General features: G+C 44.4%; 1 protein-coding gene across 1 annotated transcript in view; it reads left to right on the top strand.

Moving 5' to 3' along the window:
- The window catches only part of zc3h18 (zinc finger CCCH-type containing 18), a 33,385-nt gene that overhangs the window by 4,474 nt on the left and 2,651 nt on the right, over positions 1-26,260 (top strand). Inside the window, exons 3-15 of the mRNA XM_083893997.1 lie at positions 1,184-1,268; positions 2,468-2,616; positions 2,694-2,789; positions 5,142-5,281; positions 7,077-7,106; positions 7,193-7,307; positions 8,626-8,897; positions 17,584-17,769; positions 20,231-20,356; positions 21,276-21,368; positions 21,842-22,150; positions 24,394-24,510; positions 25,716-25,978. Coding sequence (XP_083750123.1) covers positions 1,184-1,268; positions 2,468-2,616; positions 2,694-2,789; positions 5,142-5,281; positions 7,077-7,106; positions 7,193-7,307; positions 8,626-8,897; positions 17,584-17,769; positions 20,231-20,356; positions 21,276-21,368; positions 21,842-22,150; positions 24,394-24,510; positions 25,716-25,978 — 1,981 coding nt within the window. The remainder of the gene's footprint in view (positions 1-1,183; positions 1,269-2,467; positions 2,617-2,693; positions 2,790-5,141; positions 5,282-7,076; positions 7,107-7,192; positions 7,308-8,625; positions 8,898-17,583; positions 17,770-20,230; positions 20,357-21,275; positions 21,369-21,841; positions 22,151-24,393; positions 24,511-25,715; positions 25,979-26,260) is intronic.

Here is a 26,260-nt window from a genome sequence, read left to right as displayed (position 1 = left end):
CTCGGGTCATTTTGAGTTTGAGACCTCTAGACCCGCCCCCTCTAGACCAGACTAGATGCTCGTTGGCCCTCAGGTCATTTCGAGTTTGAGACCTCTAGACCAGACGAGATGCTTGTTGACCCTCAGGTCATCTTGAGTTTGAGACCTGTAGACCCGCCCCCTCTAGACCAGACGATGCTTGTTGACCCTCAGGTCATCTTGAGTTTGAGACCTCTAGACCAGACTAGATGCTTGTTGACCCTCAGGTCATTTCGAGTTTGAGACCTCTTGACCAGACTAGATGCTAGTTGACCCTCAGGTCATTTCGAGTTTGAGACCTCTTGACCAGACTAGATGCTTGTTGACCCTCAGGTCATTTCGAGTTTGAGACCTCTTGACCAGACTAGATGCTTGTTGACCCTCAGGTCACCTTGAGTTTGAGACCTCTAGACCAGACTAGATGGCCCTCAGTTCACCTTGAGTTTGAGACCTCTTGACCAGACTAGATGGCCCTCAGGTCATTTTGAGTTTGAGACCTCTTGACCAGACTAGATGCTTGTTGACCCTTGGGTCATCTTGAGTTTGAGACCTCTAGACCAGACAAGATGCTTGTTGACCCTCAGGTTTGAGTATGAGACCTCTAGACCAGACTAGATGCTTGTTGACCCTCGAGTCATCTTGAGTTTGAGACCTCTAATCCAGACTAGATGGCCCTCAGGTCATTTTGAGTTTAAGACCTCTAGACCAGACGAGATGCTTGTTGACCCTTGGGTCATCTTGAGTTTGAGACCTCTAGACCAGACAAGATGCTTGTTGACCCTCAGGTCATTTCGAGACCTCTTGACCAGACTAGATGGCCCTCAGGTCATTTTGAGTTTGAGACCTCTAGACCAGACAAGATGCTTGTTGACCCTCAGGTCATTTCGAGACCTCTTGACCAGACTAGATGGCCCTCAGGTCATTTTGAGTTTGAGACCGCTAGACCAGACTAGATGCTTGTTGGCCCTCAGTTCACCTTGAGTTTGAGACCTCTTGACCAGACTAGATGGCCCTCAGTTCACCTTGAGTTTGAGACCTCTTGACCAGACTAGATGGCCCTCAGGTCATTTCGAATTTGGGACCTCTTGACCAGACTAGATGACCCTCAGTTCACCTTGAGTCTGAGACCTCAGCTTCAACCTGTCGTGTTTTTTTGTCTTGTCAGGATGACGATCTGGAGGAGGGCGAGGTCAAGGATCCCTCGGACAGGAAGATCAGACCACGTCCCATCTGCAGGTTCTTCATCAAAGGTCAGTGGTGGTGGAGAGCAGACGCAGAAGCATGGCTGCCTAAAGCCGAGGACTTGGGCTGCAACGATTACTCGAGTCACTTGCAAAAACTCTGCCTCGCGTGTCATGCGGCGGCCCGTTCAGCGCAGGGATCATTGTTCCACACGGACCGTTTTAGCAGACGCACACCCGGATTTCAGCTTGGCGCGATGACGGAGAGGGAAACAGTCCGTAAAAGACAGACAATGTCCAAAGTGTGGGATTATTTCACACTTACCACCACAACAGCACGTCCTCAATGATTCAGCATCCAGTTGCTAATGCTAACGCCAACGCCGTCGGCACACGCAAACTTAAACATTGATGTTGGCTGATTAAATGTAGTTTACTGGAGCGTACTGTATGTGTAGCGATGTCGCGACTCGTGATGCGATTTGACGAGATATGATGCTAAATTTTGAATTGTTTAAATAATAAACATATGCACAGTAAATTAAGAGAATATTATAGGCTGTAAGTGGAACAGTGGAACTTCCGCCTAGCAACCGTGGCTTCTGGTACGCTGGGCTGCTTCCGGTACGGTTGCGTTCGTTGTGATTTTCCCGGAGACGCTAGTGAAGTGCTAAGTCGTAGACTCAATTGCGGATTTCGGATACAAGAGAGATGGTTATCGTATCAAAAAGCCATAACGTTAACCCTACATTGTTGTGTTTGCTGTTGTCTCGGTACAATAATGTGTGCAAGCCGATTAATTACACGATTAATCGAGGAATAATCGCTAGAATTCTCGATTACAAAAATATCCGATAGCTGCAGCCCCACCTATGACATATCTGTATGTGACTGAGTCTGGCTTCAGGTTAATTTATTCATTTATTTACAGCCTCTTATTTTACGGGTCACGGCCTGAAAAGTTTGAAAAGGCCTTTTTTTTTAGACCATGTGAGGAGCACTTCTGTTTACCGTCCAGCAGGGGGAGCCATTGCACCTGATATAAATAGACTTTTCTTTCCCTCACTGCTCAGTCAAACTCGTGTGCAGTTCATTTACCTATAAACATATGGACTTAAATATATATGGATATGATTCAAGAATCACCATTTTTCTCTTTGCAAGTCTTAAAGGGAGAGTTTTTTGTAAAAACAAAATAAAATAATCTTCAGATTATGAACGACATAATTTAATAACACCACGATGACATTTATTGTTTCTTCCTGAAGGAAACTGTACCTGGGGCATGAACTGCAGGTTCATTCATCCAGGTGTCAACGACAAAGGAAACTACTCCCTCATCACTAAACCAGATCTCTTCTCACCAAATGGAGCGCCCCCTAGTGGACCACTACCACTCATACCCAACAATCCCTGGGTTTGTCTCTAAAGCTTTGTTTTGACGGGGACGTTTGAGTGTCAACAAACAAAATAATCACTGTGTCGTGTTTGTAGGCGGGGCCTGCAGTGGAGGAGCTCCCCCCGCCCCCTCCACCAGTGGAGCCCCCGGTGGAGAGTGCATGGGAGCGCGGCCTGAGGCACGCCAAAGAGGTAAGAACATCTCACATGGAGAGAGATCGTGTTTAGAGTCTGTCCACGTCGTTCACCTGTCTGTCCTCATCGTTCCCCTGTCTGTCCTCGTCGTTTGTATGTCCTTCCCCTGTCTGTCCTTGTCGTTCCCCTGTCTGTCCTCGTCGTTTGTCTGTCCTCGTCGTTCCCCTGTCTGTCCTCATCGTTCCCCTGTCTGTCCACGTCGTTCCCCTGTCTGTCCTTGTCGTTCCCCTGTCTGTCCTCGTTGTTCGCCTGTCCTTGTCGTTCCCCTGTCTGTCCTCGTCGTTTGTCTGTCTGTCCTCGTTGTTCACCTGTCCTTGTCGTTCCCCTGCCTGTCGTTTGTCTGTCTTCATCGTTCGCCTGTCCTCTTCGTTCACCTGTCCTCGTCGTTCGCCTGTCTGTCCTCGTCGTTCGCCTGTCTTCATTGTTCGCCTGTCTTCATCGTTCGCCAGTCCTCATCGTTCATCAGTGTGTCCTCGTCGTTCGCCTGTCCTCGTCATTCGGCTGTCCTCTTCGTTCGCCTGTCCTCGTCGTTCGCCTGTCCTCGTCGTTCGCCTGTCTTCGTCGTTCGCCTGTCTTCATCGTTCTCCAGTCTTCATCGTTCATCAGTGTGTCCTTTTCGGTCGCCTGTCCTTGCCATTCACCTGTCCTCGTCGTTCGCCTGTCTTCGTCGTTCGCCTGTCTTCATCGTTCCCCAGTCTTCATCGTTCATCAATGTGTCCTTTTCGGTCGCCTGTCCTCGCCATTCACCTGTCCTCGTCGTTCGCCTGTCCTCATCGTTCACCTGTCCTCGTCGGTCGCCTGTCCTCATCGTTCACCTGTCCTCGTCGTTCGCCCGTCTGTCCTCGTTGTTCGCCTGTCCTCCTCGTCGTTCGCCGGTCCTCATCGTTTGTTCTTCTGTCCTCATCGTTCACCCGTCTGTCGTCGTCATTCGCCTGTCCTCATCGTTCACCCGTCTGTCCTCATCGTTCACCTGTCCTCGTCGTTCGCCTGTCCTTTTCGTTCCCGTCTGTCCTCGTCGTTTGTCTGTCTGTCCTCGTCCTTCCCCTGTCTGTCCTCTTCGTTCGCCTGTCTGTCCTCGTCGTTCGCCTGTCTTCGTCGTTTGCCTGTCCTCGTCGTTCGTCTGTCCTCGTCGTTCGTCTGTCCTCGTCGTTCGCCTGTCCTCGTCATTGGCCTGTCCTCGTCGTTCGCCTGTCCTCATCATTGGCCTGTCCTCGTCGTTCGCCTGTCCTCGTCGTTCGCCTGTCCTCGTCGTTCGTCTGTCCTCATCGTTCGCCTGTCCTCTTCGTTCACCTGTCCTCGTCGTTCGCCTGTCTGTCCTCGTCGTTCGCCTGTCTTCATTGTTCGCCTGTCTTCATCGTTCGCCAGTCCTCATCGTTCATCAGTGTGTCCTCGTCGTTCGCCTGTCCTCGTCATTCGGCTGTCCTCTTCGTTCGCTTGTCCTCGTCGTTCGCCTGTCCTCGTCGTTCGCCTGTCTTCGTCGTTCGCCTGTCTTCATCGTTCTCCAGTCTTCATCGTTCATCAGTGTGTCCTTTTCGGTCGCCTGTCCTCGCCATTCACCTGTCCTCGTCGTTCGCCTGTCTTCGTCGTTCGCCTGTCTTCATCGTTCCCCAGTCTTCATCGTTCATCAGTGTGTCCTTTTCGGTCGCCTGTCCTCGCCATTCACCTGTCCTCGTCGTTCGCCTGTCCTCATCGTTCACCTGTCCTCGTCGGTCGCCTGTCCTCATCGTTCACCTGTCCTCGTCGTTCGCCCGTCTGTCCTCGTTGTTCGCCTGTCCTCCTCGTTGTTCGCCGGTCCTCATCGTTTGTTCGTCTGTCCTCATCGTTCACCCGTCTGTCGTCGTCATTCGCCTGTCCTCATCGTTCACCCGTCTGTCCTCATCGTTCACCTGTCCTCGTCGTTCGCCTGTCCTCTTCGTTCGCCGGTCCTCATCGTTTGTTCGTCTGTCCTCATCGTTCACCCGTCTGTCGTCGTCATTCGCCTGTCCTCATCGTTCACTCGTCTGTCCTCATCGTTCACCTGTCCTCGTCGTTCGCCTGTCCTCTTCGTTCGCCTGTCTGTCCTCGTCATTTGCCTGTCTTCGTCGTTCGCCTGTCCTCGTCATTGGCCTGTCCTCCTTGTTCACCCGTCTGTCCTCGTCGTTCACCCGTCTGTCCTCGTCGTTCACCCGTCTGTCCTCCTCGTTCACCCGTCTGTCCTCCTTGTTAGTTTTCTAGAGTTTTCTTACTTTTTCTCCCTTCAAATATAATTACTGTGATACACATGAAGGTTGTAAATATTATAAATAGTATTTTGTCAGAAGAACGTCGCCCCCTGCAGGTCGTTAAACCCCTCCTCCTGTGTAACCTCAGGTGCTGAAGAAGGCCACCATCCGTAAGGAGCAGGAGCCGGACTTTGAGGAGAAACGCTTCAACGTGACCATCGGAGAGGACGAGAGAGAATTCGACAAAGAGAACGATTTCCTCAGAGAACGTTACCGCGTCATCAGAGAGTAAGAGCTGCGTTCTGTCTTTACTCTCTCACACACACTCTGTCTTTACTCTCTCACACACACTCTGTCTTTACTCTCTCACACACACTCTGTCTTTACTCTCTCACACACACTCTGTCTTTACTCTCACACACACACTCTGTCTTTACTCTCTCACACACGCTCTGTCTTTACTCTCTCACACACGCTCTGTCTTTACTCTCTCACACACACTCTGTCTTTACTCTCTCACACACTCTGTCTTTACTCTCTCACACACGCTCTGTCTTTACTCTCTCACACACGCTCTGTCTTTACTCTCACACACGCTCTGTCTTTACTCTCACACACGCTCTGTCTTTACTCTCACACACACACTCTGTCTTTACTCTCTCACACACGCTCTGTCTTTACTCTCTCACACACTCTGTCTTTACTCTCTCACACACACTCTGTCTTTACTCTCACACACACACTCTGTCTTTACTCTCTCACACACACTCTGTCTTTACTCTCTCACACACGCTCTGTCTTTACTCTCTCACACACGCTCTGTCTTTACTCTCTCACACACTCTGTCTTTACTCTCTCACACACGCTCTGTCTTTACTCTCACACACGCTCTGTCTTTACTCTCACACACACACTCTGTCTTTACTCTCTCACACACACTGTCTTTACTCTCTCACACACACTCTGTCTTTACTCTCTCACACACACTCTGTCTTTACTCTCTCACACACTCTGTCTTTACTCTCTCACACACGCTCTGTCTTTACTCTCTCACACACACTCTGTCTTTACTCTCTCACACACACTCTGTCTTTACTCTCTCACACACACACTCTGTCTTTACTCTCTCACACACACACTGTCTTTACTCTCTCACACACACTCTGTCTTTACTCTCTCACACACACTCTGTCTTTACTCTCTCACACACACTCTCTTTACTCTCTCACACACACTCTGTCTTTACTCTCTCACACACTCTGTCTTTACTCTCTCACACACTCTGTCTTTACTCTCACACACGCTCTGTCTTTACTCTCTCACACACTCTGTCTTTACTCTCACACACACACTCTGTCTTTACTCTCTCACACACACTCTGTCTTTACTCTCTCACACACACTCTGTCTTTACTCTCTCACACACACTCTGTCTTTACTCTCTCACACACACTCTGTCTTTACTCTCTCACACACTCTGTCTTTACTCTCTCACACACGCTCTGTCTTTACTCTCTCACACACACTCTGTCTTTACTCTCTCACACACGCTCTGTCTTTACTCTCTCACACACACACTGTCTTTACTCTCTCACACACACACTGTCTTTACTCTCTCACACACACACTGTCTTTACTCTCTCACACACACACTGTCTTTACTCTCTCACACACACACTGTCTTTACTCTCTCACACACACACTGTCTTTACTCTCTCACACACTCTGTCTTTACTCTCTCACACACTCTGTCTTTACTCTCTCACACACACTCTGTCTTTACTCTCTCACACACTCTGTCTTTACTCTCTCACACACTCTGTCTTTACTCTCTCACACACTCTGTCTTTACTCTCTCACACACTCTGTCTTTACTCTCTCACACACACTCTGTCTTTACTCTCTCACACACTCTGTCTTTTCTCTCTCACACACTCTGTCTTTACTCTCTCACACACGCTCTCTTTACTCTCTCACACACACACTCTGTCTTTACTCTCTCACACACACTCTGTCTTTACTCTCACACACTGTTGATAACAGTGTGGTCTGTGTTGATGATTCTTTTCACTTTGTCTTTACAGTGAAGTGGACTTCAGAGATCCTTTATACAGGTAAGACTCCCAAAGCGTCACTTTTAGACGTCTGAAAACGTGGTTTCAAATGCACATGAACCACATCTGGACCGTTCTGTCTGCAGTGACCCGTACAACGACCCGTACTATGACTATGAAATGGAGGCGCTGTGGCGAGGAGGCCAGTACGAGAACTTCAGAGTGCAGTACACTGAAGCTCCGCTCCCTTACCACTGCAACGTGAGTGTCCTCCAGATTACACCAGTCGGGATTAGATTGATTCATCTGTCAGTTATTTTGTCCTCAAATGTCACAAAATGATTCGGTTTGAATGATTTCTTGTCTCGTTGAACAAAATCTACGTGAGTTTAAGTCCATGATGTCCACGTCACATGTTCACGTCTTTATCTTCACTGTGAGACAGACTTTTACAACAGGAAAATGAAGTTTGTAAACTTCACCAAATCCCAGAGAGAAAACCAGTGATTTTAGCTCACAGGGACACAGGAGCTGCTGGTCCTCTGCTGCCTCGTGTGGTCACTTTGTGTCACTGAGTTAAGTTAGTGATGGAGGCAGCAGTGGATCAACAACTCCTGTGAACTCCTGTGTGCTGTGATGTTAAAATCACTGGTTTACTCTATGGACTTTGGTGTGGGAGAGTGAGTGACTTTGGTGTGAGAAAGTGAGTGACTTTGGTGTGGGAGAGTGAGTGACTTTGGTGTGGGAGAGTGAGTGACTTTGGTGTGGGAGAGTGAGTGACTTTGGTGTGGGAGAGTGAGTGACTTTGGTGTGGGAGAGTGAGTGACTTTGGTGTGAGAGAGTGAGTGACTTTGGTGTGGGAGAGTGAGTGACTTTGGTGTGAGAGAGTGAGTGACTTTGGTGTGGGAGAGTGAGTGACTTTGGTGTGAGAGAGTGAGTGACTTTGGTGTGGGAGAGTGAGTGACTTTGGTGTGAGAGAGTGAGTGACTTTGGTGTGGGAGAGTGAGTGACTTTGGTGTGGGAAAGTGAGTGACTTTGGTGTGTGGGAGAGTGAGTGACTTTGGTGTGTGGGAGAGTGAGTGACTTTGGTGTGAGAGAGTGAGTGACTTTGGTGTGGGAGAGTGAGTGACTTTGGTGTGAGAGAGTGAGTGACTTTGGTGTGGGAGAGTGAGTGACTTTGGTGTGAGAGAGTGAGTGACTTTGGTGTGGGAGAGTGAGTGACTTTGGTGTGAGAGAGTGAGTGACTTTGGTGTGGGAGAGTGAGTGACTTTGGTGTGGGAGAGTGAGTGGTTTACAGACTTCAGTTTTCACAAAGAAAAGTCTGTCTAACAGTGAAGATGAGAGCAAGTTAAGAGGTTAATTGTGTTTTATGAACTGTTCTTTGTATTAACATATTTAACAAATGCATAAATACTTAACTATCCCTTTAAAGTTGGGGAAATGTTTTGCTGTTTATTTTATTATATTTCATGAAAAAAAAAAAAACGTAGCAACAACTGTTGGATATATGTCTGTTATTAATGTTTTTTTTTTTTTTTTTTTTTTAAACTTCACATCTGTTCAAATCCGCCCTCGTCAGGAACGCGACCGCATCCGCGACCCTCAGGACCGCCCCAGGGACCGAGAGCGCGAGAGGGATCACCGCGAGCGGGAACGCCGCCAGAGAGAGAGGGAGCGGGAACGGGAGCGCGAGCGCGAGAAGGAGAGGATGCGGCGGAAAGAAGAGTGGGAGCGAGACCGGATGAAGCGAGACGACAAAGACCGGCCGAGGATGCGTCCGCCTCGAGACGCCAGGGAGAAGAAAGACGAGGACAAGCTGAAGCCACGCCCCCCGCTCGACATGCCGCCAAAGTAAGAGTCGGAAAACCGTCAAGATTATTGTGCTGCCGTTGATCTACCCACTGTTATTCCTGCATAGAACGCTTTCATATTTAACCAAAACGCATCAATGTGGCTCTCAGCAGCAGGGGGCGCTCACTGCACACTCAGCACTGGACTTTGACGTCACAGTTTAAGCAGTCGTGGAATTTCATGTCTAGTGAGTCGCGTGTTTTTTACGTGAAGTGAGTCACGTGTTTTTACGTAAAGTTAGTTGCATGTTTTTACATGAAGTGAGTCGCGTGTTTTTACGCCAAGTTAGTCGAGTGTTTTACGTACAGTTAGTCGCATGTTTTTGCGTAAAGTGAGTCACGTTTTAATTTACGTAAAGTAAGTTGCATGTTTTTACGTACAGTTAGCCGCATGTTTTTTACGTTGAGTCACTTGTTTTTTTTACGTGAAGTGAGTCGCGTGTTTTTACATAAAGTGAGTCGCTTGTTTTTACGTAAAGTGAGTCGCTTGTTTTTACGTAAAGTGAGTCGCTTGTTTTTACGTAAAGTGAGTCGCTTGTTTTTACGTAAAGTGAGTCGCATGTTTTAATGCAAAGTGAGTCTCTTGTTTTTTCGGAAGTGAGTCACTTGTTTTTACGCTAAGTGAGTCTCTTTTTTTACGTAAAGCGAGTCGCATGTTTTTACGCAAAGTGAGTCTCTTTGTTTTTACGCTAAGTGAGTCGCTTGTTTTTACGCTAAGCGAGTCATGTGATTTTACGTTAATTGAGTCACTTGTTTTTATGCTAAGTGAGTCTCTTTGTTTTTACGCTAAGTGAGTCGCTTGTTTTTACGATAACGAGTCATGTGTTTTTACGTTAAGCGAGTCGCGTGTTTGTACGTTAAGTGAGTCGCTTGTTTTTACGTTAAACGAGTCATGTTTTTTTACGTTAAGCGAGTCATGTGTTTTTACGTTAAGCAAATCACTTGTTTTAACGTTAAGCGAGTTGATTGTTTTTACGCAAAGTGAGTCTCTTGTTTTAACGCTAAGTGTGTCGCGTGTTTGTACGTTAAGTGAGTCACTTGTTTTTTGGGAAGTCCTTAAAAAAAACCTGAAACAAAAAATTGTTATTTCTGCATAGAACGGATTTGTATTTTCATCTCGTCTTAACCTAAACGCCTCAAAGTGGCTCTCAGCAGCAGGGGGCGCTCACCGCACACTCGGCACTGGACTTTGACGTCACAGTTTCAGCAGTTGTGGAATTTCACTCGTCCGTTTTGTTCCCCGTCTCGCTCTGACGTCGTTGCTGACGCTGCAGTTGTTTGTCCGCGACCAGTTCAGACTCGTCCGTTTCTACTAAAATCACTTTGTCAATCCTGCATCACACCCGCCGCTGTTATTCAATGTGTTCCAACACAGTCAGTCGAGGAGATTAAACGTTGATTATTGCATAGTTAATTAGTTTAAAGATGCAAATTTGAAGCACGTTTGCTTGTCGAGGCGTGAAACGACGGTTGCACAACGCTGAAGTTGTCGGTGTGTGAGCGCCACACCCACAGCAGTGTCATACCTGCACACACACACACACACACACACAGGTTGGCGTATGAGTCATGTGACACGTGTGTTTGAGTGAGTGGAATCACCAGTGCTGCCGTTTCCTTTTTCCTCTCAGGCTATGGAAGTTTGTGCAGAAGAATTGTGAAACCAGACAATAATTAACAAAAATGTTTCCACTTCCTGCTCGTCAGTGAAGCGTAAGGAAATATCCTGTTCATTCTGTTTATTTTTACCCACGCTGATACTCTCAATCATTTGTTGTGAAAATGAAGGCTGGGCAACATGGGGGAAAAAAAACACTTTTTACATCATTCCATATTGATATATATCACAATATCAATCCTGTAAATCCTGGACATTGTTCAGCGTCTTAAATGTGAATATTTCCTGGTTTCTTTGCTCCATAAAACAAAGAAATCGTTGAATCAAACTGAATCATTTTGTGTTTGTGGACAAAAACAAAGACGTTTGAGAAACGTCTTGTTCGTCTCGTTTTGTTGAATGTTCTTGTTTTTACGTTAAGCGAGTCTCTTGTTTTTACGCCTAGTGAGGCGCTTGTTTTTACGTAAAGTTAGTTGCTTGTTTTTACGTAAAGTTAGTTGCTTGTTTTTACGTAAAGTTAGTTGCGTGTTTTTACATTAAGTGAGTTGCATGTTTTTACATTGAGTCGCATGTTTTTACATTAAGCGAGTCGCTTGTTTTTATGCCAAGTGAGTCGCTTGTTTTTACGCCTAGTGAGGCGCTTGTTTTTACTTAGGTAGTTGCATGTTTTTACGTTAAGCGATTCACTTTTTTTTACGCCTAGTGAGTCGCTTGTTTTTACGTAAAGTTAGTTGCGTGTTTTTACGTAAAGTTAGTTGCATGTTTTTACATTAAGTGAGTTGCGTGTTTTTACATCGAGTGGCATGTTTCTACGTTAAGGGAGTTGCACATTTTCACGTCAAGGGAGACACGTTTTTACGTTAAGTGAGTCGCTTGTTTTTACACTAACATTTCATTGACCAAACTCGTGCCAGATTAGTAGAGAAAACAATCGACAGATTTGTCAAATATGAAAACAATCAGTAAAGTGAGTCCCGTGTTTTTACGTAAAGTGAGTACCGTATTTTTACGTAAAGTGAGTCACCTGTTTTCACGTTAAGTGAGTCACCTGTTTTTACATTAAGTGAGTCGCATGTTTTTTTTGTAAAGTGAGTCGTGTGTTTTTACGTCAAGTCAGTCACTCGTTTTTATGTTAAATGAGTCGCATGTTTTTACGTTAAGTTGTTTTTTTGCATAAAGTTAGTCACCTGTTTTTACGTAAGCCAGTTGTGTGTTTTTACGTAAGCGAGTTGTGTTTTTACGTAAAGTTAGTCGAAAGTTTTTCCATACATTTAGTCACATTTTTACATTAAGTGAGTTGCTTGTTTTTACGTAAAGTTAGTAGTGTGTTTTTACGTAAAGTAAGTCGAAAGTTGTTTTTTTTTTTTACATAGATTTAGTCACATTTTTATGTTGAGTCACTTATTTTTACATTAATGGAGTTGCTTGTTTTTACGTAAAGTTTGTAGTTTTCCTTCACAAAATTACCTCAATACGACATGAGTTGCGATGTACCTGGCACCACTTACAGTAGTGGACTGAAACGCCGAGCGATTGTTTTCACGCTAATGCGTGTATTTGTAACATTGGTACGCTAAAAATGTATACTTGGTGTCTCTAAAGCGATTAAATATCGTCATGCACACTATTGTGATGTTCAACGGCGTTATTTGGCTGAGTTTCGTACGTGTTGAAGCACCTGCAGCCTCTGCTCAAAGGCACGTTGTGATTGCATCACACAGAGCGGTGCAGCATTCCTGCAGCTCGTGTGTCACACACTTGGAAAAGCACCGGTCCATGTTTGAAAAACTTCCATCATGATGAGCAGACGTTGCAGCGCCTCCTTTCGCTCGTGCTCTCTGTGAAATGGTGGAACTTTGCGGCGCTGTCCTCGTTGGCGTGTTTGAATAGAGGCGATGTTCCTGCCGACGCCCCCGTGTGTTTCCTTTGTGTTGAGCGACGAATGACGTAAAGCGTAGGCAATATTACCTGCTGGAGGCAATGTGGAAATCCTTCACTCTAAACAAAGTCTCTCTATTAGTGTTGTGCGTAAACTTCCCAGTAATCTACATTTAATCACAGCAGAAGAAAAACTGGTTCAACTTTGCCGTCTTTGGAAAAATACGACGTATTCAAAACTTTCCAGGTGAATCTTTTAAAGGGCAGCAATGTGTCAGTGTGTTCATTCAAAAACTACCTGTTTTTATCCCTTGTATTTCACAGGGGTTTGTCATTTTGTACCTCCATGTTTATTTGTGATCTCCAACGTCACCACTAGATGTAACTAATTATTTCACTGCTAGATGCTTTTTCTCTTAAGATTTTCCTTCGCGCTCCTTAAAAGTTACGTTACCATTACTGTGAGTCGCGTGTTTTTACATTGAGTCGCGTGTTTTTACGTAAATTGAGTCACATGTTTTTACATTCAGTCGCTTGTTTTTACGTTAAGCGAGTCGCTTGTTTTTACGTAAAGGGAGACACGTTTTTACGTGAAGTGAGTCGCTTGTTTTTACGTCAAGCGAGTCGCTTGTTTTTACGTTAAGCGAGTCGCTTGTTTTTACGTTAAGGGAGACACGTTTTTACGTGAAGCGAGTCGCTTGTTTTTTACGTCAAGCGAGTCGTTTGTTTTTACGTTAAGCGAGTCGCTTGTTTTTACGTTAAGGGAGACACGTTTTTACGTGAAGTGAGTCGCTTGTTTTTTACGTCAAGCGAGTCGCTTGTTTTTACGTCAAGCGAGGCGCTTGTTTTTACGTTAAGCGAGTCGCTTGTTTTTACGTTAAGCGAGTCGCTTGTTTTTACGTTAAGGGAGACACGTTTTTACGTGAAGCGAGTCGCTTGTTTTTACGTCAATCGAGTCGCTTGTTTTTTACGTCAAGCGAGTCGCTTGTTTTTACGTAAAGCGAGTCGCTTGTTTTTACGTCAAGCGAGTCGCTTGTTTTTTACGTCAAGCGAGTCGCTTGTTTTTACGTTAAGCGAGTCGCTTGTTTTTACGTTAATCGAGTCTCTTGTTTTTACGTTAAGCGAGTCGCTTGTTTTTACGTTAAGGGAGACATTTTTACGTGAAGTGAGTCGCTTGTTTTTACGTTAAGCGAGTCACATGTTTTTACATTCAGTCGCTTGTTTTTACGTTAAGCGAGTCGCTTGTTTTTACGTTAAGGGAGACACGTTTTTACGTGAAGTGAGTCGCTTGTTTTTACGTCAAGCGAGTCGCTTGTTTTTACGTTAAGCGAGTCGCTTGTTTTTACGTCAAGCGAGTCGCTTGTTTTTACGTCAAGCGAGTCACTTGTTTTTTACGTCAAGCGAGTCGCTTGTTTTTTACGTCAAGCGAGTCGCTTGTTTTTACGTTAAGCGAGTCGCTTGTTTTTACGTTAAGGGAGACATTTTTACGTGAAGTGAGTCGCTTGTTTTTACGTTAAGCGAGTCGCTTGTTTTAACGTCAAGCGAGTCGCTTGTTTTAACGTCAAGCGAGTCGTTTGTTTTTACGTTAAGCGAGTCGCTTGTTTTTACGTTAAGGGAGACACGTTTTTACGTTAAGCGAGTCGCTTGTTTTTACATCAATCGAGTCGCTTGTTTTTTACGTCAAGCGAGTCGCTTGTTTTTACGTCAAGCGAGTCGCTTGTTTTTACGTCAAGCGAGTCGCTTGTTTTTTACGTCAAGCGAGTCGCTTGTTTTTACGTTAAGCGAGTCGCTTGTTTTTACGTTAATCGAGTCGCTTGTTTTTACGTTAAGCGAGTCGCTTGTTTTTACGTTAAGGGAGACATTTTTACGTGAAGTGAGTCGCTTGTTTTTACGTTAAGCGAGTCGCTTGTTTTAACGTCAAGCGAGTCGCTTGTTTTTACGTTAAGCGAGTCGCTTGTTTTTACGTTAAGGGAGACGCGTTTTTACGTTAGGTGAGTCTCTTGTTTTTAAGTTAAGGGAGTCGCTTGTTTTTACGTTAAGCGAGTCGCTTGTTTTTACGTTAAGGGAGACGCGTTTTTACGTTAAGTGAGCAGCTTGTTTTTATGTTTAGCGAGTCGATGAGTCGCTTGTTTTTACGTAAAGTGAGTCACGTGTTTTTACGTAAAGTGAGTCACGTGTTTTTACGTCAAGTTATTCACATGTTTTTACATTGAGTCGCATGTTTTTACATTAAAGTGAGGCAGAAGTTATTACGTTAAGTAAGATTTGTTTTTGCGTTAAAGTGAGTCACGTGCTTTTGCGTTAAAGTGAGTCACGTGTTTTTACATTAAGTGAGTTGCATGTTTTTGCATTAAAGTTAGTCGTGTGTTTTTTACGTTAAAGTGAGGCAGAAGTTATTACGTTAAGTAGGTTGTGTTTTTGCATTAAAGTGAGTCACGTGTTTTACGTGAAGTGTTTTTATAGGACGGAGGTTACAAAATGTCCAGATTAACCCTTTAAAGGACGGTCTCACCACGTCCTTTTGAAGCGTTTGTCTCCCGTGTTTTTTTTTGCGTTTTCTGAGCAGAGCTTAACTAAAAACCCAACAGTGATGTCGAGTTCACCAGAGTTCATCTTCAGTCGATATAATCTGCTCATCGCACTCGTTAACCGACCCCGTTGTGCAAACATCCCGTGACGCTCGGCCTCTCTCTCGGGGCTTTATGGCCTTTTTTTTAACTTTATTAAATGATTCCTTCCTCAAAGGAAACGTGTTGATTAGAATAAATATAGAAGAGCTAAAGATATCTTTGAAAAGGCTATAAATAGCTGTGTGTTGTGATTCTATTTTTAGCGCCTGCACTCTGTCTCGTGTTTGCTTTTTGCATCACACCTGTGGAAGTTCTCATTTACTGCAAGATGCTGTGGACTTTTTCATGCTCTTATATTGTGTGTGCGCACACAAAAGGCTTCCTTTTTATTCTGTCATTCATTCATTAATTCATTAATTCATTCATTCATTCATGCACGGTCGAGGTGACAATGATGTAATTCTAGCTCGGTGTCCTTGTTCACTTCTTCCTTGTGATGCGTGATATGAGGCCTCAAACTGTTTGAGCACAGCACATTGTTTGAAGTGGTTCTCATGTGACGTAAAAACCATAACACACCTCCTCCTCCTCCTTCACCGGGCAGTGACTGATCCACAGATATGGCTCTTATTTCATTCCCAGTGGGAATATCCGCTCCTCGTCGTCGTCCTCATTTCCTCCAACCAATATTTATAGACGCACTCAAACACTCACAAATCTCTTGTCTTTTTCACAGAACATAAAAACACTGTGTCCACCTGTGCGGAAAGTCCCACCGCACACTGATGGTAAATGTTGTCGCTGTGATTTTTTTCCTGCGGCAAATCTGCTCTATGACGTCGTCGTCTCATTAGGTCAGCTTTAGCCCTGAAAATCTGCGGGCGTGTCTAAAGACATGGTGTCGACCACCTCTGTTGATGTGCACTAACGTACGTTTTCCTTTAATTATTACCCGGATTTCATTAATGAAAGTCCGGGGATGTACTCTATTACACATTCGTTCATTCAGTCTGTGGTGGTTACGAAATGTGTCTACAAATTGCGTTTGTACGCTGAGTCGCGTGTTTTTATTCTCAGCGAGTCGCGCGTTTTTACGCTAATCGAGTCGCGTGTTTTTACGCTAAGCGAGTCACACGTTTTTACGTGAAGTTAGTCGCAGGTTTTACGTTTAAGTGAGTTCTGTGTTTTTTCTTTAAGTGAGTCACTTGTTTTTACGTAAAGTGAGTCGCGTGTTTTTAAGTTAAGTGAGTCCGAGTTTTACTTTGAGTCAAAGAGAGAGAAAATATACTCAACATCACTGAAAACCGTCCGTTGTCCGTATATGAGATTTATGTACAGTATACGTGTTGTTTTTTTCAAACACACATGCAACATTTCTGCATTTCCGTCGAATTTGTCTTAAGTAAGTAAAAACAAAAACCATTAGCTTTTTGTAGCCTTTGAATGAGCCTTCCCTATGTACTAAATAAATATGCTCTCAGGCAGTTTACATCACCACCTCGTCACAGTGACGTCTGACAACATCCATTAATATGATTTATAAAAATTAGAGCTCAATTATGACAACAAAGCAAACGAGACGGTAAAACCAGTCCAACAGCAGAGCCTAAGACTAAAGGCAGCACCGATGATGATAGCAAAATAAATTCTTCTATGTTTGTTAAGTTTATTTCACGTTAAGTGAGTCGGATGTTTTTAGGTTAAGTGAACCTAAAAGTTTTTACGTTAAGTAACTCACATGTTTTTTTGCGTTTTTACGTAAAGTTAGTCACTTGTTTTTGCGCTTAGTGAGTCACGTGTTTTTACGTTAAGTGAGACGTGGGTTTACATGAAGTGAGTCACCTGTTTTTACGTTATGTGAGTCACCTGTTTTTACGTTATGTGAGTCACCTGTTTTTACGTTAAGTGATTAACTTTTTTTCCTAAAGTTAGTCGCAAGTTTTTGCGTAAAGTTAGTCCCGTGTTTTTACATTGAGTCGTGTTTTTATGTAAAGTTAGTCCCCTGTTTTTTCACGTGAAGCGAGTCACGTGTTTTTACGTGAAGCGAGTCACATGTTTTTACATAAAGCGAGTCACCTGTATTTACGTAAAGCGAGTCACGTGTTTTTACGTTAAGCGAGTCACGTGTTTTTACGTTAAGCGAGTCACCTGTTTTTACGCTAAGCAAGTCACCTGTTTTTTACGTAAAGTTAGTCGCAGGTTTTACGTTCAGTTGCGTTTACACATAAGTGAGTTGCAGGTTTTTACTTAAAGCGAGTCGTGAGTTTTTACGTTAAGTGATTAACTTTTTTGCATAAAGTTAGTCGCGTTTTTTACGTACAGTTAGTCCCGTGTTTTTACATTAAGTGAGTCGCATGTTTTTTACGTACAGTTAGTCCCGTGTTTTTACGTTAAGTGAGTCTCTTGTTTTTATGATTGCAAAATGAATTCTTCAGCGACTGAGCAGTGACTACGTTTGTAAAGTTTTGTAAAGTTTATTTCTACGGTTTCCTCTCTGCAGACGTCTTAAAAGCGCTTGAATTAGACTTGTGTATGTGTATTAACATGAAGGCAGGAGAGTTTTTCTCTCTCTAACCGACCGCCCTCCTCCTCCTCCTCCTCCTCCTCCTCCTCCTTCTCAGCAGGCCGATGGAGCCGCCCTCAAAGAAGGACATGGTTAATCCGTTAATGCGGCGACCGGACGAGTGGAAGGACCCGTGGCGACGGTCCAAATCCCCCAGGAGACGCCCGGGGCTGGGCTCGCCTCCCCGTGGACGGAGGCGACACCGACCCTCCGGCTCCTCCGTCTCTCTGTCCAACTCCTCCAGGTACCAACGACTCGCTGTCGCCGCCGCGTCGCTGCGTCATCGCAGCGATCACTCGTCATTTAACGCCGTCACCCTCGGCGTGTTAAGCGCAGCACTCGTCACAGTCGTCGTCGCAGTTCCTGTAAGAACAGATTGTACTCGTCCAACAGGTTCAAGCACCAGCGTTCACATGGAAGTGAATATTACGCTCTAATGTTCTAATCGGCTTTAACCATCGTCTGTTATTTAAGAGCAGCGATTAAAGGCCCAGTCTAAGGCTGCTGCAGATGTTTATCATACCTGTGCATGAGATCTGCTCTTAGATTTTAGATATCGTCATATGATCAGGTATCTGTGATGGTCATTAATTATACTCGTATTAAAAAGGTTTTCTTGATTTCATGTACACTTTTAATTAATATATAATCAGACGAATTGATTGAAACCATTGTCTGTTTTCAATCAGTAAGTTAATCTGAATATATACACCAAAGTAATCTGATTACATCCAGTGAAGTAGTCTGAATACATTCCCCTGAATAATCTGATTGTGCCCACTAAAATGACCGGATTATGTGTACTAAAGTAACTGGATTAGATAAGGTCACTGTTGATGGATGTGGAGCATAGCTCACTATTTGGCAGTCTGTTGGTGGATGTATAGAATAGCTCACTATTTGGCAGTCTGTTGGTGGATGTATAGCATAGCTCATGATTTGGCAGTCTGTTGGTGGCTGTATGGCATAGCTCACCATTTGGCAGAATGTTGGTGGATGTATCGAATAGCTCACTATTTGGCAATCTGTTGGTGGATGTATAGCAAAGCTCACTATTTGGCAGTCTGTTGGTGGATGTATGGCATAGCTCACTATTTGGCAGTCTGTTGGTGGATTTATAGAATAGCTCACTATTTGGCAGTCTGTTGGTGGATGTATAGAATAGCTCACTATTTGGCAGTCTGCCAAATAGTGAGCTATGCCATACATCCACTAACAGTCTTTCGGTGGATGTTTGGAATAGCTCACTATTTGGCAGTCTGTTGGTGGATGTATAGCATAGCTCACCATTTTTGAAAAAAACTAGGGATGCACCGATTGCCATTTTTGGGGCCGATTCTGATTTTTCAAGAAGTTTGACCTGCCGATACCGATTTTAGCCGATTCCGATTTAAATTTTTTAAAGCACTTTTCACCATACAGAAAGATATATATTTTTGCATCTTTTCTCCTTAATAGAACATTTTAACATAGAAATACAATCAGTTCACATCCAATATCCAACTAAAAATACAAAACGAATCACTATAAAATAGAAGTATATATAAAATACAAAAACAATTGTCATGATACATTTGAACATGCTACCATGGAACATAACTTAAAGTGTGACTTTTTGAACAGATTACCACTATAAAATAGAACTAAATAATGCTGTGGAATATTCACACACATCTTAAAAATGCAGTGTTATGGAACCATGTTGTTCACATCCAATATCCAACTAAAAATACAAGAACGAATCACTACCTGTTTGTGTAGTTTATTTAAGTTTAAACATATTTCACAACATAGTACCTACACACAAATAAGTAAATGACCTCACTCTCTCTCTCTCTCTCTCTCTCTCTCTCTCTCTCTCTCTCTCTCTCTCTCTCTCTCCTCACACAGGTTTAAATGACAAACAAACAAAACAAAAGTTTTGTGCAAGTGATTTAAGATCCTGACTCTTGTCTTAAATATGACAGGCTTCGTTCAGTGATTGAAACAAATATATAAACATTAATGAAACGTTTACATGCAGAGCGCTCACTCGTAAAGCAGACAGCAGCGGCGCCACAGCGCTGCGGGTGTTGTGTAATCAAATACACCTGTACGGCCGTATATTAAAAATCATATCATAACGGAAAAAAACCGTATTCAGTGTGAACTGGTTACCGTCCAGCTCTACACTCTACTACATGTGCGTGTGCGCGTGTTGCTGATGCTGCGCGATGCGGGTGCATTTTGATCGGCTTATTAAAATCGGAATATTCTGTCTGATCGGCCGGTCACCGATTTCGGCCGATCACGTGAAAATCGGCCGGTTCCGATCACTGGCCGATTAATCGGTGCATCCCTAAAAAAAACAATTTAATAATAATACTTTTACTCTCTTGCAAGTTACCATGGATAAGTTTATTATTTAAGCAATTCAGAGCTTAACATCATATCGGATCAAATACAGTACGCTCCCGTAATCCACATTAAATCAGCGAATGTCAATTTTTACGTTGGCGCGTGTCGGTGGCGTTAGCATTACCAACTGGATGCTGAATCATTGAGGAGGTGATGTTGGCGGATGTATAGCATAGCTCACTATTTGGCAGTCTGTTGGTGGATGTATTGAATAGCTCACTATTTGGCAGTCAGTCTGATGATACTTAAAATAGCACAGAATAGCAATACATGTATTGTAAACGACTGTGTGTGTGTGTGTGTTGCAGGTCGTCTTCTCGCTCTTCGTCCTACACGGGCTCTGGTTCTTCTCGCTCACGGAGCCGCTCCTCCTCCTTCAGCTCCTACTCCAGCCACTCCTCCCAGCGCAGCTCCTTCAGTGGCAGCCGCTCCAGGTATACGACGTCTTCAGCACATGTTCACGTCTTTATCCAAGCCTCGTCCAACCACAGACGTGTTTCACCGTCAGCTTCTAGGGACTGAGATTCCTAAACGTTTCCATGTATGGAAAGTGAAAGTCGGCCTGATTAACACGATGCTCAACGCGAGGGCTGAATTCCAATTCCTATCTTAACCCTCAATCTCAAAAATGTTCTCCCTCTAGTGCTGTCTCGATTCTCAGAAAAATTAAGTTAAGCCAAGTTTAAGGGCTGTATCGCCCTCAATGTTGAGATTTTCCGAGGCCACCCTCGGGAGCAAGGGCTACCCAGAATGCATTGCGTGTTTTGACAGAACAAAGATGGCTCCGAAAGCAGCGAAAAGAGTACGATACAAATGAAGTATTTTCTTTGTTAATAGAGATATAAAAATGATCTTAGTTTAGGCCCATATTATGGATTACTGACGTCATTGTTGCGTAACATTTATTTTTATTTTACGATCGTTTGTCGTTTACTTTTCAGTAAACCGTGGTGTGTGCTAACTGTCAGCTGAATATCATCTTATAACTAACTGACAACCTAATAACTTGACTGACAAACGGATCGTGATAAATAATCCTGACGTAAATGTCTTCTTCTTCTTCTTCTTCTTTGGAGTTGACAGACTGGACACAGCTTTGGCGTTATTCTGCCCCCTACAGTTTGAAGACGTATCTGCATTTAAGGGGTGTCCCATTTCTAAGTGACAAAATAACCCTCAACACTTGGTTTTGAGGGCCAGTTAAGATTAAGGGTTGAGCTTGAGGGTAAAGATAGGAATTGGAATTGGCCCGAGATGCTTGATTCTGAAAAGCAAACCTCCCCTCGTGACCTCTGACATGAATGTGACGCCGTGTAATCCTGACATCTCTAAACCTTTTTTGTGTTTTTCCAGGTCTCGGTCGTTCTCCACGTCTCCGTCGCCAGGTCCGGCAGCACCGAGGAACGCCAAGAACAAACCAGAACCTCCTCCTGCGCTAAGTAAAGGGTAAGTCGTCATCAGCGTTTATTCCTCCACGCTGTTGGGGGACAAGAGGCATGAAGTGAACTGAATCTCACAATAACCAGTCGTTTGGTTTTCTACGCGAGAGATTTGACGGTACTCATCATACAGTCCTAGTGATTTATTTTGAACATTAACGCATGGGGCGTTTCCGTGACGACTGACCGAAAAAAGACGCAAGCGACGTCATGTTTACATGTTACAAGTTAGCTCCTTTAGCGTCGTTAGCACACCTACAGAGCGAACAGAGTGGTCTGTTTATTAAAGGAAAAGAGCAGCGCTAACAATCAATGTTAGCGTACCTGTGTACTGCGTATGTGTGCGTCTGTTTTTAAAGGTTAGCGTTAACTTTAGAGACTCGTTTTAATAATCGGGACTCACGTAAACATGACGTCACGCAAGCGTCTTTTTCTTTTCGGTCAGTCGTCGTGCGTTAATGGTCGGTTCTCGTCCCTCAGAATGCCGCCCAAGCCCGGCGCCGCTCCGCCTCCTCGCCGGGACAAACCTCCCGTGAAGAAAGCTCCGAGTCCCCCTGCGCCTGCTGGACCACAGAGCAGACCGCCCAAACCTGCGCCAGAGGGAATCAAACCTCCCGCCAATCCACGGGAGGGCGGAGGACCAGGGGGCGGGGCTGGCAGCAGCAGCAGCGGCGGCGGCGGCGGCGGTGGTGCCGCCGCGGGAAGACCCCCACCTCCACGGGAACCAGGGAAACCTCCCAATCCACGGGAAGGAAGGCAGAAAGAAAGGCAGCAGCATCCTCCGCGGAGGTGGGTAAACACAGCAGCTGTGTGTGTGTGTGTGTGTGTGTGTGTGTGTGTGTATGTAATCTGTCAGGAATTTGACTGGTATCAGGAAGCAGAGCGACTGAGATCCGGCGAACGCCGCTCCGTCACCAGATTAGCAGAAGAAACCCTTCACTCTGGGGACCAGAGTAAAATGCTACGGTCAGGGCCACGGCATAATTATGGGATTAGCCCGGAGCCTAATCCTTCAAAATATTACTCTCTCCGTGTGTTGGCGTCCCTGTAAAGTTTCTTAGTGCCGTTCTGGTTGGATAATAACCAGGGCTGAGTATTTGTCCAATTATTCCTCAATGAATCGAGTAATTGGATAAAAAGAAAATATATAAATTTATTTTTTTGGAGAAAAAAAAAATAAATACTTTTACTCTCTTGCAAGTTACCATGAATAAGTTTATTATTTAAACAATTCAAATCTTAATATCACATCCAGTCAAAATACAAATGTGTATCGAACAGCTCACTATTTGACAGTCTGTAGCCGGATGTATAGCATAGCTCACTATTTGGCAGTCTGTTGTTGGATGTATAGAATAGCTCACTATTTGGCAGTCTGTCGACAGATGTATAGAATAGCTTACTATCTGGCAGTGTGTTGGTGGATGTATAGAATAGCTCACTATTTGGCAGTCTGTTGACAGATGTATAGAATAGCTCACTATCTGACAGTCTGTTGGTGGATGTATAGAATAGCTCACTATTTGGCAGTCTGTCGACAGATGTATAGAATAGCTCACTATCTGACAGTGTGTTGGTGAATGTATAGAATAGCTCACTATTTGGCAGTGTGTTGGTGAATGTATAGAATAGCTCACTATTTGGCAGTGTGTTGGTGGGTGTATCGAATAGCTCACTATTTGGCAGTCTGTAGGCGGATGTATAGCATAGCTCACTATTTGGCAGTCTGTTGGTGGATGTATAAAATAGCTCACTATCTGGCAGTGTGTTGGTGGATGTATAGAATAGCTCACTATTTGGCAGTCTGTTGGTGGATGTATGGCATAGCTCTCCGTCATTGCACCAAGCTGAATTCCCGTTGTACGTCTGCTAAAACGGTCCGTGTGGAATGATGATCCTCTGGTTTTTGCTTCGAGGAATTTTTCACCACAGAGATCAATGTGTGTTTTCACATTCGATGGACTGACCTGAGCTTTGGGTTTGCCCAGGTGTGTGTGTGTGGGTGGGTGTGTGTGTGTGCGGGTCCTGCTCTCTGATTGACTGGAATTTCAGGGTGGACTCAGCCTGGGTTTCATGTGGGCGGCAGAGCTGCGTTGGCCGCGCTGCTTTGTTTACGTGGATCACATTTGCAAGGGTGCACCTTTCCTGATGCATTTGAATGTGACACAGGTGACAACACAGGTGACAACACAGGTGACAACACAGGTGACAACACAGGTGACAACACAGGTGTGCATCCTTCAGCCGGGGAAAGACCGTCGAGAGCCGAGTGTGGGCGAGTGAGGAGGAGGACGACTCGAGGAAGAAGTGCACTTCTGTGTGTGTGTGTGTGTGTGTGTGTGTGTGTGTGTTAGCCAGAGGGGAAGAACAGCCAAAGGGCAGGGAATAACTGTCACAGTGTGTGAGATTGTTTTCATATTTGTGTGTGTGTGTGTGTGTGTGTGTGTGTGTGTGTGGGCAGAATACGAAACGAACGGTGTGATGGAAAATGTCCAAGAAAACCTGTTTCAACACTCGTTTGTTATTCCGTTAATAAATGACTTCCCTGCGACTGACACATGAGATTTAGATAAGTGATAGTATCAGACGAGTGGCCTGGTTAGGATAGGTGTGTGTGCGTGCGTGTGCGTGCGCGAGATAAAGGCTCGCCCTCAGTGAAAACATGGCCTCATGGATCATGTTTGTCTCTCCTTTAACTGAAGTTTGTAAACCACTCACTCTCCCACACCAAAGCCCATAGAGATTACCAGTGATTTTAGCTCACAGGGACACAGGAGCTGCTGGTCCTCTGCTGCCTCGTGTGGTCACTTTGTGTCACTGAGTTAAGTTAGTGATGGAGGCAGCAGTGGATCAACAACTCCTGTGAACTCCTGTGTGCTGTGATGTTAAAATCACTGGTTTACTCTATGGACTTTGGTGTGGGAGAGTGAGTGACTTTGGTGTGAGAGAGTGAGTGACTTTGGTGTGGGAGAGTGAGTGGTTTATAAAATGTTGTTAAAGATAAATTGACTTGACTTCCCGTCTGTGTCCAGGCGAACTGTGAGTGGCAGCATCAGTGGCAGTGGCAGCAGTTATACTGGCTCCAGCTCCAGGTCCAGATCCAGGTCCTCATCCAACTCACTTTCACGCTCCGGATCCAAGAAATCCAGGTACGGACCAATTGTGTGACAACCGTGATCCGTTTGTTGTGTGTCGTCTGCACAGAGAAGCACAAATGGAAATGTGACTCTGCTCATGCAGGAAGTGCTGAACACGTTTGATCCACTGATTCTGACGAATCAGCTGAAAACGAGTTTGTGTCACGTTCATGTGTTACTTATTTGTACATTCGTCATGAAAGTGACGACTGTTTTAGTTTTTCAGTGAAGCAGCAAATGTCTGTAAAAACAATGGTTCAACCCAAGGTTGGACTGTACCATGTGGAATCAGGGGGTTCTGACACAGAAATGTCTAAAGGTTCCGGGTGATTTTTGAAGGTATTTTAAATGTACTCCAGTCGCATAGTACTTTCCTGAGTAAACATGGACTTTTTTATGTCTACTCTTGTTTTCATGTGCTGCTTTGACGGGGAAACGTGCAGAAAATCAAGGTATGATAAAAGTATTCACATTTAAGAAGCTGAAAAATGACAGAAACGTGAAAATATTCACATTTAAGAAGCTGAAAAATGACAGAAACGTGAAAATATTCACATTTAAGAAGCTGAAAAATGACAGAAACGTGAAAATATTCACATTTAAGAAGCTGAAAAATGACAGAAACGTGAAAATATTCACATTTAAGAAGCTGAAAAATGACAGAAACTTGAAAATATTCACATTTAAGAAGCTGAAAAATGACAGAAACGTGAAAATATTCACATTTAAGAAGCTGAAAAATGACAGAAACGTGAAAATATTCACATTTAAGAAGCTGAAAAATGACAGAAACGTGAAAATATTCACATTTAAGAAGCTGAAAAATGACAGAAACTTGAAAATATTCACATTTAAGAGGCTAAAAATGACAGAAACTTGAAAATATTCACATTTAAGAAGCTGAAAAATGACAGAAACGTGAAAATATTCACATTTAAGAAGCTGAAAAATGACAGAAACGTGAAAATATTCACATTTAAGAAGCTGAAAAATGACAGAAACGTGAAAATATTCACATTTAAGAAGCTGAAAAATGACAGAAACGTGAAAATATTCACATTTAAGAAGCTGAAAAATGACAGAAACATGAAAATATTCACATTTAAGAAGCTGAAAAATGACAGAAACATGAAAATATTCACATTTAAGGAGGAGTAAAATGACTGATTGTAAACCCTAATCAAAGCTTCAGTACAGTAACAGTTGTCTCTCTACAGGTCACTCAGTGTGAGCAGTGTGTCCTCGGTGTCGTCGGCGTCGTCCAGCAGTAGCTCGGCTCGCAGTGCCGACTCAGACGACATGTACGCCGACCTTGCCAGCCCCGTGTCGTCTGCCAGCTCACGCTCGCCCGCACTGAATCACCCACGTAAGGAGCGAGGAGCAGCGAGGGAGCAGAAGGAGCAGAAGGAGCAGAGGGAGCAGAGGGAGCAGAGGGGGGAGCAGAGGGAGCAGCCTTCACATGGAAGAGACAAAACCAGGGGTAAGTGTGGATGATGAGGACGTGACTGTGGACACGTCTACGTCACATGTTCACGTCTTTTTCTTAACTGTTACACAGACTTTTCCTTGTGTAAACTGACTTTGGTGTGAGAGAGTGAGTGACTTTGGTGTGAGAGAGTGAGTGACTGACTTTGGTGTGGAAGAGTGAGTGAGTGACTTTGGTGTGGGAGAGTGAGTGAGTAACTTTGGTGTGTGAGAGTGAGTGACTTTGGTGTGGGAGAGTGAGTGACTTTGGTGTGGGAGAGTGAGTGACTGGTGTGGG

This window comes from Microchirus variegatus (assembly GCF_963457635.1).
Source record: "Microchirus variegatus genome assembly, chromosome: 8".
In the NCBI taxonomy this organism is placed as follows: Eukaryota; Metazoa; Chordata; class Actinopteri; order Pleuronectiformes; family Soleidae; genus Microchirus; species Microchirus variegatus.
This window is presented reverse-complemented; position numbering and strand designations above follow the sequence as displayed.